The sequence below is a fragment of the Salvelinus namaycush genome, chromosome 3 (assembly GCF_016432855.1).
Source record: "Salvelinus namaycush isolate Seneca chromosome 3, SaNama_1.0, whole genome shotgun sequence".
NCBI lineage: Eukaryota > Metazoa > Chordata > Actinopteri > Salmoniformes > Salmonidae > Salvelinus > Salvelinus namaycush.
Window position 1 is genome coordinate 33,656,968 of NC_052309.1, and position 15,085 is coordinate 33,672,052.

The 15,085-nt window shown below is 42.5% G+C and overlaps 1 protein-coding gene across 1 annotated transcript; it reads right to left on the reverse strand.

The window, feature by feature from the left end:
• Positions 1–614: 614 nt before the first annotated feature.
• LOC120030470 (arginine--tRNA ligase, cytoplasmic-like) lies at positions 615–13,089 on the reverse strand. The gene is made up of 15 exons (XM_038975887.1): positions 12,949–13,089; positions 10,984–11,118; positions 10,475–10,663; positions 10,088–10,196; positions 9,572–9,672; positions 9,358–9,479; positions 8,860–8,980; positions 8,482–8,611; positions 7,681–7,785; positions 7,258–7,436; positions 6,642–6,751; positions 5,834–5,939; positions 4,082–4,254; positions 2,790–3,037; positions 615–868 (listed from the first exon to the last, which is right to left on the reverse strand). The coding sequence occupies exons 1-15, from the start codon at positions 12,991–12,993 to the stop codon at positions 759–761; spliced, it is 1,983 nt and encodes a 660-aa protein (XP_038831815.1). The 5' UTR covers positions 12,994–13,089; the 3' UTR covers positions 615–758.
• Positions 13,090–15,085: the final 1,996 nt, after the last annotated feature.

Here is a 15,085-nt window from a genome sequence, read left to right on the forward strand (position 1 = left end):
TAAAATGAATTTGAAAATCATTGCAATTTCAAATACATTTTCAAAAATATATATAAATGGGAGCAATAATTGCCTATTGATATGAAAGTGGATTGAAAAGTCTACAATATGGTTAAAACACTTTGATTCAATCTTTTTCAGGACAGGAAATTCTTCTGCACTTGGCTGTCCTCAAAGTGACCAATACCACAGGTGCATGGGTTACAAATATGTATATGGGTTTCAAGTCAGATGGGGTAGCTGGACTAAGATGACAGAAAACCTGTCGATTTCAAAGGCCCCAAAAATGAGGCTCAAATAGCCAAAATAATATGCTCTATTTAACCGTCCACACGGCAAGAAAGGATACATGTTTAGCTACTTATGCTTCCTTCCTTCGCGACTGACGTCTTTCATCTGAAATACTGTATTATTTGGCCGGGTCAGGATCAGCCCAGATTTACTGCAATAAACAGAGGTCAATGTCTAACACATACATCTCGAATCCCCTGTGCAATGATTGAGCTGTAGCTCAAGTCAGTATTGCTGTTTTGGCAGCCTCTCCAGACATTCCTCAATCTCTTGGTAGGTATTCTGACATTTATATGGAGAATGATGAGCAGGGTACTAGATCCTTTTTTTTTTTTTTTACAAGCAGTAATTTTTATTTTATTTGGTATACAGTAAGATCCCAGGTGACGTTAATGGTTTGAAGTGGCTCTTTTTTTCTGTCGTCCGAGGAGATGGGACGAGGGCATTGTGATGTCACGATGATGAGGTCACATCCTGGAGACAGGGTTGATGCCCAGGATATCGAAGCCTTTGGCCATGATGGCGGCAGTGGCATCACACAGGAGCATCCTCCACATGTTTACCTTTACCACCTCACCTGTCGAGAGAGAGAGAGACAGAGACAGCGAGAGAGAAGGGTCAACACATAGATCGGAGGTCATTTCAATCCAATAAAATTACACAATCACATCCCAATAATAGAGCAGTCACTAAATCAATGTTCACGATTCAACGATCCATGGGACAATCAGGAGATCCAATAGAAATTAAGCCAGAGGGAGGGCAAATTAAACAGACGAGTCATTATAGGACATGGGCATTGATGTAATTGACAAACAATACCACTTCCCCTTCATTTACACTAACAAATCATCTGTTATTGTCATATTAGAGTCATTCAAGCACTTGGTAATGTCCATGCCATTGTCATCCAATGATATACATCCCAGTCAGCTCCTTTAAAACCAGTTTAGCAAAGGATGACAAAAGCAAAGAGAGGGTGTTATTGAGAACCACCCATAGATTACTCATGAAAGACTTCCATTGGTCTGTAGACCAGCATTTGTATGGTTAAAACTCAAATTGGCCTTCATTGTTACTAAGGGTGGAAAACAAGCTGACATTCAGAATGTCATTCTTTAGTCTTGACATTGGGGGAGAGGAGGTGCTAAACTGACTTATGGATTTTTTTTTTAAAGATGGTCATACTATGGATCATTTAGCTATTTGATTTAGAATTTTAGGAACCCTTTAGCTATAAAATATATATATATATATATATACACAAATGATTTGATAAAATATTGATGTTGACCTTTACTACTAAAGCCCATTGAATAATATTCATAAATGGAAAAAAGGTACAGTCAAAGAATAAATCATGAGAAACAAGGTTGAAGTGTCTGTCCTAAAATAAATGTATATATACACACATTTTATATTTATTTAACTAGGCAAGTCAGTTAAGAACATTCTTATTTTCAATGACGGCCTAGGAACAGTGGGTTAACTGCCTTGTTCAGGCATACACACATACACACACACACACAGTAGCATTCCAGGTGAAGCTGGTTGAGAGAATGTCAAGAGCGTGCAAAGCTGTCAAGGCAAAGGGTGGTTTTATATTAGAAGAATCTCAAATAGAAAACATATTTTGATTTGGTTAACACTTTTTTGGTTACTACATGATTCCATATGTGTTATTTCATAGTTTTGATGTCTTCACTATTATTCTAGAATGTAGAAAACAGTAAAAAATAAAGAAAAACCCTGAAATGAGTCGGTTGGTCCAAACTTTTGACTGGTACTGTACATAAAATATAATATAGATATCAAATATTACCCAGCTATTTTAAAACATATTTAACCCATGTTTTGGGGTAGGCACCTTCTTACTTCCATTAGTTTTTTTAATAGGGTACCGGTTACCTTCAGACGAGTGCCGTGACACTTGTGGGGTCGTGAGAACACGATCGTGTTTGTGAGAGTCTCCCCTTTCCATAGAGTTCCATAGTGTAGTGTGTATCAATCGACTCTAGGGGGTTTATGTGCTATAATTCACACTCAATTTGGTTGCGAGGGGGTCTAACTTGGTGGCTAACTCGTGAGCAGCACGTTAAGCTAACACTCTGTGGTATGCTAAACCCTGGGTAAATAGGAATTAACATTAGCGACGCGGGCCACCGTAGGGTAAATGCTTACAGATGTGAGCGGATTGGCTAACAATGTCACTTGCTCTCTGACACCTCTGACTGGTGTGGTTTGTGATTGTCCCTCTCAATGGGATATTTAGGATTATTTGAGGCCAGCCGAAGTCTGGGGCTGTGCACAAAAGCAACTACCGAATGGCAAAGCAAAGAAAAATCACAGATTTTAAGAGTACTCCTAAAAGGGATATGTATAACCAGCATTTAGTATGGACCATTGGATGGATGGATGTATAGATGAATGGAGACAGATCAACTAATAGAAAGACGGACACTTTCTCAGTCTCCATCACCCCAGTGTCTCTGCCCTACCTGTCTGGCGGTCCTTCTCGATACAGTAACAGCTGTCGTAGAACTCTGTGAAGGTCGTGGCCAGCTCATACAGGTAGTCACACAGCGTGTGGAGCAGCAGGTCATCCAGGATCTTCTGCAGGATCTCAGGGAAGCGCAGGAGACACTTGCCCAACTTCCACTCCTTGTCGTGCTCCAAGAGCACCTCCGTGGTCTCTGCTGCTTTACGGAGCGCTGCCTCGTCGATGTTAGCCAACCGGGCTATGGACCTGCAACACAGGAGGGGAAGGGATATGTGAAGTAGGATAAAAATGGCAGACCAGTTCCATTTTATAAAGTGTACCTACCTTGTGATTACATTGTAACTAGGAAGGTTATCACATGATTATAGCAACACGTGTTAGGTGGGACTACAATTGACTTGAAAATCCCTGGTGATGCTGCAGATCCAGATAGTTCAGTTCGTTGGAGCATAATCTCTCTTGGACAGATGAAATTGCGAGAATCTGTCAAAGCTCACATAGGATTACGTGACTACGAGCAGCAGTAGTTCCTGGTTTAGGGTTTGAATCATTGATTATTTGGACGAATCAGGATACGGCGAAGGCAGTGCTTAAACTGGCACAGTGACTTTCAAGCTTGTGTGAGGATGATAAACGGTTTCCACTAGGTTCCACAGCCACAAAGTCAAAATTGTCTATATCATAAAAAGTAATGAAAGCAAACATTCCCTTTTTGGCCATGATAAACATGGGTGAAATTAGCCGAAGGGAGTGGTTTGGCCCAGAGTTTCCGTTTGCGAGGGAGGAGACTTCGCTTCCTTCCTTTGCCCAAAGGTAATCACAATTGTTAATGGCATTTCCCCCCCAGAAGTAAAACAGGAAATGATAAACTTACGTGAGATAATTTTACTTCTGGGTAACCGAGATTAGTTGGAGCATTATGCCGGCTATCAAAAGAGACTATATCTGATCCTTACTGGGACTGACAGTGAACCAAATGATCCCAGAACAATGCCATTGTGTTCTTTGGCTATCTACAACCGCAGATATACAAGATGAGCAGCATCTGGGGTTTCAAACCCAATGCTCAAACAAGCGTGTGTAACCCCTCCACAGCAGGAGCCACCGCCACCTGGGAGTGCACTATTGACTTAGTCTGTTACCATCGACCACCCTGAACAAGACGGCTTTTCCCCCCTCCACTCATGTACAGATAAATGGAGACAGATTGGGGGCGTGGCCACTCTGGGTTAATACCACCAGGGGACTGTAAGGGTAGGGGGTGAGTGTAGCTCCCCAGGGATGGCTCACCTGATGCGGGTGAAGGCGTAGAGGAGGTAGGCGGCCGTGTTGCCCCGGTCGTCTAGCATCTTGTCGAAGGAGAACACGTAGTCGTTGATGCGGTTATGAGACAGGTCGGCATACTTAATGCAGCCGAACGCCACCGAGCGCTGGGCCTTGGTCAGATCCTCCGTGCTCAGAACCTGGGGCACACAGACATCTTATGATCAGAGTTACAGCCAATCAGCATGTGTTCAGTCACTTGGTATCTGAGATGGGTCACAACTTGTTTCTGTGTGTCACAAGATATCTGGGACAAGTTGAAGTACTGTACTGCTATGAGTTGGACCTGGCATTCTGACATCCATGTCGAGTCAAATACCCTGTTACGTACGGACAGGCTCACAAGTACCGAGAGAGAGTGGATTGTGTTCTTTAGCATTTGTATGTATAGGATTTGTGTGCTTGAGTGTTTTGAGCAGGGCGGGTTTATTTTAATGAGGTTGGGACAAAAATCTAATTTTACTTGTCACATGCGCCGAATACAACAATGTAGACCTTACCGTGAAATGCTTACTTACAAGCCCTTAACCAACAATGCAGTTTGAAGAAAATAGAGTTAAGAAAATATTTACTAAATAAACTAAAGCAAAAAATGAAAAAAAAAATCAGTTACAACAAAATAATGAGGCTGTATACAAGGGATACCGATACCCAGTCAATGTGTGGGTGGTACAGGTTAGTCAAGGTAATTTGTACATGTAGGTAGGGGTAAAGTGACTATGCATAGATAATAAACAGCGGGTAGCAGCAATGTAAAAACAAAGGGGGGGGGGGGGGGGGTCAGGATGCTCTCGATGGTGCAGCTGTAGAACTTTTTGACGATCTGAGGATCCATGCCAAATCTTTTCAGTCCCTGAGGGGGAAAATGCTTTGTCGTGACCTCTTCACAACATACTTGGTCGTCCGGAACAGCTGGTTCTCTCATGCATGCTTCATGTGGCAGGGTTGGGCACGTGGCCAGCCCTGTGGTGCCAACGATGCTACGTAGGGGCCTGGAGAGAAACGGGCTGAGGGGGGTACGCTTACTGCACTAACAAAATAAAAAGATCTCAGAATAGATCTGAGTTGGCTCCCTCAGCCGGCGTTTGCTTAATTGATTACGCCCTAGGGAACAGCGCAATTATACGCCCACTAACTTTTCCGCATAATTTAATGCAGCGTGTGTAACTTTCAATATCCTTGACAATTATAGGCTTAGCAGAAACATATCAGCCAAACCACACTTCAGAGGACCTCTTCTTGCTTCATAGAAACAAACACAAGTAATAGGATCAGAAAAAAAGAGGCGGTGCTGCGATTTGCAGGCAGACAGCTATGCCAGGTGGAAGCAGTATGCGTTTCTGTATCCCAAAAGCCTTTAGAACACAAAGATTAGAGAGAGAGGCATCGTTCACAGTGCTGTGTTCAACGCAGGAGACAATCTGCAAGAGCAGTAGCTGTTTGTTCTCTGTTTAAAACTCCAAATGGACTCACTGTTGTGCTTCAGTAAAGACTTCACACAGCCAGGCTAGTTTCACGCTCATTAGTAAGATGACTGTTCAGGCTGTAGTAATGACGTTTTCTACACTCTCCTGTCAGTGTTTGGGTGGGTGCGTGGGCGGTGCACTTTCGTCCCAGCCAAGTACTATCAACTATCACACCTGACTTGGCCTTGCGAAGAATTGAAGAGTTTATGGCTATGCAGTAATGTTGGAAAGACAGGCAGCATCCATTCGTCACCTTGTCCCTGTCCTTCTCCTTGAGTTTTTCCATGGACCTCTTCAGGCCTTCGTCCAGCAGGTCCATCAGCCTCACCGTATCCCCGGAGCGAGTCTTAAACTTCTTTCTGTGGACAAACAGACAAAGACAACACTCAGGCCCTGTTCAAATCCACCTCAAAAACACATCCTTCCTTCCTTCACCACTAATCTAACATAAGTAGTGTTCCACTTACATGGCTCTATCCAATCATGTTCAATGAATGAAATCATGTTCAATTAGTGATCATGAGAAAGGAAGTGTGCTTTTCCACTTTCCCGTATTGGACTGTGACCAGCGTTTGACAGTGCTTCAGCTTCCTCCCAGCCTACAGCGAAGTACCAGGCGCTAACCACCACTTAGTTGGCTCCTCTCACCTCCCCTACAGCCTCTTATGACCAACACAACATATTCTCTGCCTGTGTTTGATGTTTTATTAATGCACTACGTGACATTATCTGCTCGGTAACGATACTCCGATTAGCCATACACAACAAGACGATGCGCGACCAATTGGCCAATAGAGCAAATAATGGACAAATAAAAGCGAAGTATACTGAGCTATGAACACTAAATTAGGCATGTGTCTGTGAATGTCGGAGTATGCCCATCTGGGTCGCATTCATTAGGCACCAAATGGAAGAAAATGTACTGAAACAGGAGGGGCACCCTGGACTTGTCCAATAAGAATCACACATTTTTGTTTTCTGTTGCAAACTCTTTTATTGTTGTGTGCCCTAATGAATAGGACCCTGGAAAAAAATAACTTAAATAATTTGTAGATACTCACTTGTCCTCTCCCAGCACCACTCCGAAACCAGCGTGCTCCACTCGTGTCACATTGGGGTCGTACCAGCCAATCATCTGAGCCGCTGCAAACACTACCTGGAAGTGGGTGCCCTGTTGTGAAAAAAAACAGACATGCGCATAATAAACTAGTCACAAAAAAAAGCACAAAAAAAGAATTGAACACCAGTTGAATGTTTCGACAGAGTTTGACAGGCTATTAGTGACGGTGAGCCTAATGATTTTGCATGTACGATCCAGTCCAGTAGAAACTTCAACAGCATAAAAATGACAGTGAACACTCAGACAAGGCAATGCTTATGGTCTTGAACTAGTGAGTGGGCAGCACTCTGAAGTCCTCTACTCATACCTGTCCCTGACTGTCTTCTCACAGAGAAACCAAGACACAGACAGCTGACCCCAAGTGGATTACATTTTCAGCAGGTGACACCGCTGGTGTCAAAGCTAGGACCTCAGAGGCACAACAGAGGTAGCATGGTCCCAAATTTGTTGGTCCCAAATGCTGTCCTTGTCAAAGCCAAACATGTATCGCATGACAATGAGTAGGCATGATAGCACAAACAGACTGGCACTCAGACTTCCCTCCACACCCTTCTCACCTGGCCGCTGTCCGTCACGTAGATGATGATGTCTGCCTTCTCGTCAAAGAGCCGCTGGCGCAGGGCGGCCAGGTCTGATGTGTCGTAGGTGTAGCCACCGTCAGACTTCACCACCGTCAGGGGGATCTGCTGGCCCGGGGCAAACACTATCTTACGGCCCTCATCCATCTCCACCAGGCCTGGAGGGAGGGAGGGAGGGAGGGAGCGAAAGAGAGTGATTGAGGAAAAAATGAGTGTGAGTATTGCTGAGACAACAGTGCCCCCTTCTAGTCACATAGGCCAACTACAGCAAACTGCACAGTACAGCAACCAACCTGAGCCGAAGAGTACATGATGTCCTTCTAGCTCAATATGAATAAGCTGAAAATCAACTGAATGACAACGTAAAGCTATCTTTGTTTTGATTGATTCAAACTGAATGACCTTTGGCCTCAAACTCTTTGACCACGGCGGTCATCTTCTCCTGGTAGAAGGACTCTCCTCTCTCGATGATCTGGATGTCCAGACAGTTGTAGACCTTCTGGAATTCTACGAGAGACATAAAGACAAGAGTTGGAGGGTAAATCTCTGTTAGAGTACAGTAGCAACACTAGGGGAATATCAGTACTAAACACACTGCATGTCTTTGGATGAGACTCGAGGAAATGAAGTCACTCATTCAGTGAAAGGAAGAAAAAAAGAGAAAAGGATGGAGCAACCTAATTGCCCTTCCTCAGCTGGGTCTCCGTGGGGACTGATGGCTGATAAAGGCATTGGGAACATATTGTCTCTCTCTCCCTATCTGTCACGTCAAGGTTTAAATCCTTCCAGAGATCGCACACAGTATGGAGAGCTGTGACCTGTCAGACGTCCGACGCCTCACGCCTGCCATGACCTTTATCACACACACACAAATTAAACAGAACTGACAATAGAGCAGTCACCCTGAAAACTAGTGTGAAGAACCTCATCACCCCATGTGAACCTCCCATTTTGAAGATTTTAACAACTCCATGACACTGATAACAGTCCAATATGGCCAATGCCACAACTTCATGTGTGTCTGATTGTGACCTTTCATTCAAAGCTAAACTACTGCAGCCTATATCTTTATTTTTGTGAATTTACTTGTACTAAATAATGTTATCTTTGACTCTTCACAGTACTTGGCATACGGTCTAACTACCCCTAGATCAACACCTTTATAATACATTTTGACTTTCATCATCCATTCATCCCACCCACCCTTCCTGGAAACGTCACAGATGAGGTTCCATCCTTTGATGAAAGCTGGGTCTTTGCTCTGCAGCTTGACCACACACTGGTAGGCCCTCTTCTTAAAGTCCTCCTCCTCGTCAAAACGCTTCTTAGACTCCTGGGACACACAGACAGTGAGGAATCAATCATATCAGCAGGGGAGACAATAGGTAAAATATCTGATGACGACTAGTGAGGAACAGAATGTATTGTATGCCTAGGATAGTCTACACAACTCAAAAGTTGGCCAGAGGAAAGGACATGCCATGTCTGATGCCATACCCTTTTCCTTTTCTTTTTTTAAACCCACCACTTCCATCTAGTGGTCAACTTTATAGAAAAAGCAGATGTTTTGGGTGGACTCACTTTGTAGAAGGCCTGCAGGTCTCCGATAGGAGGGGATACGGTCAGGTAGTTTGGGAACTTGTCTTGCAGGTGAGCGATGAGCATCCCAAACTGGGTGCCCCAGTCCCCTACGTGATTCAGCCTTGGGTACAAAACACAAATAAATGCAGTGATGACATGGTAAACAAACACACACACAAAAAAGGATATACTGCAGGGCAGGATGTCACATAAATAAACTAGCATACGGTCCATTGTAGGGGTGACTCTGGCTCAGTTGGCATTAATTTGGCTCAGTCATGGTATATTAGTGACTGGCATTTGCTACAGATGTTTAATAATGTACCACAAACTATACACACATTCATAGGTTTTGTTTAGGTACTGTTATATTACCATTTATTTTAGCATGTACTTTAAGTAAACACCTGGTAATTTCTGTACCATAAAATAAAGTGTTACCAGTACACTTCAAAAAGATAAACTGAATTTGTATTTTTACGTCATATTTTGACTGACCTCAAGACGTCGTAGCCCAGGAACTCAAAGAGACGACACATGCTGTCCCCAATGATTGTGGAGCGCAGGTGACCTACGTGCATCTCCTTGGCGATGTTAGGAGATGAGAAGTCCACAACCACCTAGAAAACCCAAACACACAGAAGATTCATCCCCACATTTAAAAAGGGAAAAGGGCAACGGCTGGGTCTGTAAAAGCAGGATGTTCGCCTACCTTCTTCTTGCTCTCTAAGCGAGGAGGTTGGACACCGTTGAGTAGCAGATTGGTCAGCAGTTTGGACACAAACGATCTCTTAAGGTGAACATTGATGAACCCTGAGGGTACAAAAAGCAATGTAACAGCCCTCAGTTCATTGAGCACATGACTATAATCAATTAAATCTAGAATCCTTAGTTGCTGCATCCATTTTTGGACATAGAAATTAATTATATATACCCATTGATTCTTGAAGAATATAACTTAAAAATGCCTCATGAGCTCAAACTGCAATACCCCTTCAGAACCCAAAATAAGCTTGCTTTGCTCCATTGTTTGTAAACTATGTAAATGTGAACAAACACTGTATATACCCTTAAAACATGGTTAAAACTATATCATGGATGGTCAGTCCTGGCATCTATAGCTCAGACTATGAATTTCAGAGTGGTCACATTTCTCCAGGCCCATCCCTCAGGTTTGTGTTTGTTTCAACTAAGGACTCTATCTTAAATATTGTATGCGGGCAAAAACCTGGTCCAGCAATTTCTGTCTTCTCAATGAGCTCATTGTCAGGAATGTTCTGCTGAATATTCTCAGCGATCTGCCTGGGGTTAACTTTCAGGCCCTTTGATTTCATCATCTGAAACACAAGTCCAAAACAATTACACTCCCATTTCATTCACCACCTAACTGCTCAAATGAAAGTTGAGCTGTTGATATTTAGGCTATATGCTAAACTCTCTCAGAAAGAGCAATCGATAGAGACTGAAAGAAAGAGTTACAGTGGGAGAGAGATCAGAGGGACAGCGAGACAACACAAACACATATCAAAACAGGTAAGAAATTAAGAGCGAGTGTAAAAGAGATTCAGAGAAAAGAAGAGTCAGAGAATAAGATCCATCAGTGTTCTAGTCCCACCTGGGCCATGGCCATAGCGCTGTTACACTGGTAGTCCCCAAACTTGGCCTGCTGGTTGGGGGTGACGGCCAGGGGAGGGTTCTCCAGGTCGGGGAAGGCCTCCCGGATGGCCTCCCCAAAGATCTCCTGCAGGCGCTGGTTGATGTTCATCATGGTTTTACTGCACTGGCTCCTCTCCTCCTGCAGACTCTGGATAGGGAAAATAGACAGAGAGCACTACAACACAATGTATAGAGGACAACCTATAAAGGCAACCCAGTATCTCTCCTCCCCTCCCACAGGATCTTTGGGGGAGAGCATAGAGAGACAGCCCTTCAGTAGAACATATAGAGCAACTCAGCCTCTGTCTCTCTCTCACCCTCTCTTCTGACCAGTAATGAAAGAGGACATAACAGGTGAAACTAAGCATTTAGTCACCTCCTGTGTACATGAACAAGAACGATAGCTCAATCTCATAACATTAATGTAGCTAGAGCGGCGTGTGGAAATTCCTACTCGTGATCACTCACCCTTTTGAGGACATTGAGGCGGTATTTGAGCTTGGCATTCTCCTCTCTCAGCCCATCCAGGTGTGAGGACAAGCCCAGGCCCTGTGGGTTCTTCAGGCTCTCGAGCTCTGCAGTCAGGGAATGGATCTCCAGCTCCTAGACGGAGAAAGGGTTCACTGTCAACAACATGTCCTGCCTCTACAAAAACATTGATTGAGGTACAATGTGCAGTGTATGACAATATTCAGGCCTTTGACTCATAAACTAAGGCTTAGGTACTGATATCAGCACAGATTGAGGAAATCAGATGTCACACCCGTCAGAACAAAATTGAAACCGTCAGCTAGCTAAGTTAGCTAGCAAATATTTGTCTATTACAGAATAATGTTGATTTAATATGATTGTTATCAGTAAATGTCTAGATGGGAAGGGCCGCACACTGCATCTTCCTTCGTCATCAACATCAAAGGTGTTATCAAGACAACTGGGAACTTTATATATAAAAAAATAAATATTTAAAAAACTAGGTCAAATCATGACGTCAGTGATCTTCAGGTTGAAAGTCGGAGCTCAAGAAAGATGCCCGAGTTTCCGACTTTCAATTCCGAGTTGGATCGGAACCGTTCAAAACGATTTTTCCCAGTCGGAGTTCCCAGTTGTTTTGAATGCGGCATGAGTGACAGCTGACTTACCTGTTACCTGTCCATTGGTGTAAAAGTACTACTATTTATATATTTGACAACTTTTACTTTACTACATTCCTAAAGAAAACAATGTACTTTTTACTCCATACATTTTCCCTGACACACCCAAAAGTACTCTTTACAATTTTGAATGCTTATCAGGACAGACAAATGGTGCAATTTACACACATATCAAGAAAACACTGGTCATCCCTACTGCCTCTGATCTGGGAGTCTCACTAAACACACATGCTTAGTTTGTAATTATAAACTGGTTGGTTTGATCCCTGAATGCTGATTAACTGAGAGCCGTGGTATATCAGACCTTATACCAGTGTATGACAAAACATTTATTTTTACTGCGCTAACTACGTTGGTAACCAGTTTATAATTGCAATAAGGCACCTCGGGGGTTTGTGGTATATGGCCAATATACCACGGCTAAGGCATGTACCCAGGCATTCCGTGGAAGAACAGCCCTTAGCCGTGGTATATTGGCCATATACCACACCCCTCCGGCCTTATTGCTTAAATAATGTCTGTGTGTTGGAGTGTGCCCCTGCCTATCCGTACATTTTTTAAACAAGAAAATTGTGCAGTCTGGTTTGCTTATAAGGAAGTTGAAATGACTAATACTTTTACTTTCGATGTTTAAGTATATTTTAGCAATTACATTTACTTTTGATACTTAACAGGTTCAGTATATTTAAAACCACTTACTTTTATACTTTTACTCAAGTAACTAACTGCTGAGTGGTGCAGCGGTCTAAGGCACTGAATCTCAGTGCTAGAGGCGTCACTACAGACATCCTGGTTCCAATCCAGCCTGTATCACAACCGGCCGTGATTGGGAGTCCCATAGGACGGCGCACATTGGCCCAGCGTCGTCCGGGTTTGGCCGGTGTAGGCCGACATTGTAAACAAGCATTTATTCTTAACTGACTTGCCTTGTTAAATAAAAGGATAAATAAATAATAATTGAGTCGTTTTCTATTAAAGGTATCTTCACTTTTAGTATGACAATTGGGTAATTTTTCACACGCACAGAGCGAGACTGGCTGGCTAGAATACAACAAAGATAACACTTTAGACTGAATTCACGTTTTATAGCAGATTTCAAGCAGCTAGCAAGCTGCTGCAACGTTTCGCTAGTTACAAGCAGAACTACAAGTTGGCTAGCTGCCTTGCCACACATTACGTCAGCAACTAGCCAACATGTCCACGTTGGCGGAGCTACACTTGCTTAATTTCATTGCATTATTGCAAACCAAGAGGTAGGTATACGTAAAGTATCAGAGCTGACCTGCTGTTGAAGTCGGGACGTGTAACCAGCCACAGGATCTCCCATTTTCAGTACAAGTATAGAACAGTAAGTTAGCGTTTGCTTCTGTTGCTAAATGACTTTCTTTGAATGCGAGTTGAACCCGGCTTAGATGAGGAAGAGGCATTGAAGTTAAATGTCGGAAATTCTATTTACCGCCCTCGTGTGGGGTACCCAATGTACTACCACAGACGAATAGGTAGGTACTAGTCATAGGCTATAACGTTATGCTTGAACTTTCAAAACATAGCAACAGTGTTACATTTTATTGCTAATTATTGCCGTTTATTTTTTTTGTCAAAGCGTTTGTCAAAATTCAGTGCTCTGCAAATGAGTTTCATTTACATTAAATACACCACAGACACACAAAACAGAGGGGAAAGCGCAGGCAATAGTAGAACAAAAGAACTTATTTTTATTTGTGAAACTACAAAACAATTTTTTTTGTGCTGGTGAAATATTTACAAATCTGGTTGACAGTAGTGTCCATAATAAAATTCACAGCTTTCAGGAGTCTTACGAGAAAGGAAACAAACAGCACACCCAAATCACAAAGTGCAATAAATACATGCTGTATTTCTCAAACTATCTCTATACACATACCAGTCTCATTGCCATCCTTAATACAACAGAGCAAATAAACAAAAATGCACTTGAACTTCAAAACAAGAATTATATCACAACCTACAAGACAACAAATCATTCATGACCAGCATCAGTTTCTGACATGATTTTTTGATTACTCGAAGCAAGACCTACTACATAATTTGTTTCTGATGAAATTGACTTTTCTACAATATACATACCGGGTGGTGTTATAGAAAAGTACATTTGAGCCTTTAGTCAATCGTGACTAGCTTCAGTTAATCACATAGTACTGTTCCATCCAGACACAGTGTATTCCAATCAGAAGTCCTAATGTAAGACCTCTGTTCCCTCTCTCTACACTGGAGTAAATCGTGATTTCTTTTTAAGTAAACAGTTCACATTCAACTGCAAACAGTACACATTATTTTAGGCAACAAAAAGTAGTGTTCTCTTCTTGGATGGTGACCACATTTTCAACTCCAGTTAAAATCAGATTTAATCTAAAAACAGCACACTCTCCAAAGGATCCATTCACAGTAAACAGTTCATGTCCGATTCCAGTAGAATAGATTGTTGTGCCGTCAACAGTGGCTTTCCTTTACAGTAGTGAAGTGCAACATTGTACAGTTTAATTAACTAAATTAAACTGTGTGTTTGTATTCCATTTCCAAGGGGTGTCTAGCTAATTGTGTATGACAAAGAGGCTATAAAGATATCACACTAACCTAGAGTGCGCAAGAAAGCAACTCATATTATATCCAGTTGGGTGACTAAGACGGTGCGTGCCTGTGTGACTGCCTACACCATTTAACAGAAAAGTGAAATTGAGAAAACAAAATGACAACTTAGCGATAAAAGACAGTGGAGTATCACAATAACCCAAGAAACATTCTTTATCACTAGCTAAAGCTCACAGGTCCAGTTTATGAAAATAGTGCACATCAAGGCAAAAGACAACCAGTAAGGAAAAGATAGATGAAAAAAGTAGAGTAGGAATAAAACACTATCTAATCTAACATTATTAGTATGGGGTAGAGTAGAAAAATCCTTTCTGATGTTCAAATCAGGGTATTATTTTATTCACAGAGTATGAAACATGCAATGTATTCATCAAACTACAAGGCAATGTCAACTGGGGTGGGACACTGGACACCAGTGAGTTCTGCTCATCATTTGCAGAACGTTAGAGCCAATTAATGCCCATTCAAATCCAACAAAGGTCATGTGCTATTACATAAATTCAGTTGCTGAGCCACTCTGGTGTCGTCAACACTGAAGGTGACTTCATTGGAGGACCATTCAGCTGAGGAAGGGAATGTGATTCATTCCACTGACTCCTCTCCACCTTTAGTCATTGCGCCCATTCTATGGCCAAATTCAATTAGCATGAACCTGTTTGTTTCATTGTCATCCAGCCTGTTGTGGATTGGGCAAATCTCTACATTACCACAGTGGTATTAGCCTAGAGTTGAATTGAGCTTTATATCGTCTGACTACATCAGGTCTTTGGGTGCTACGTATGTATGGTGTT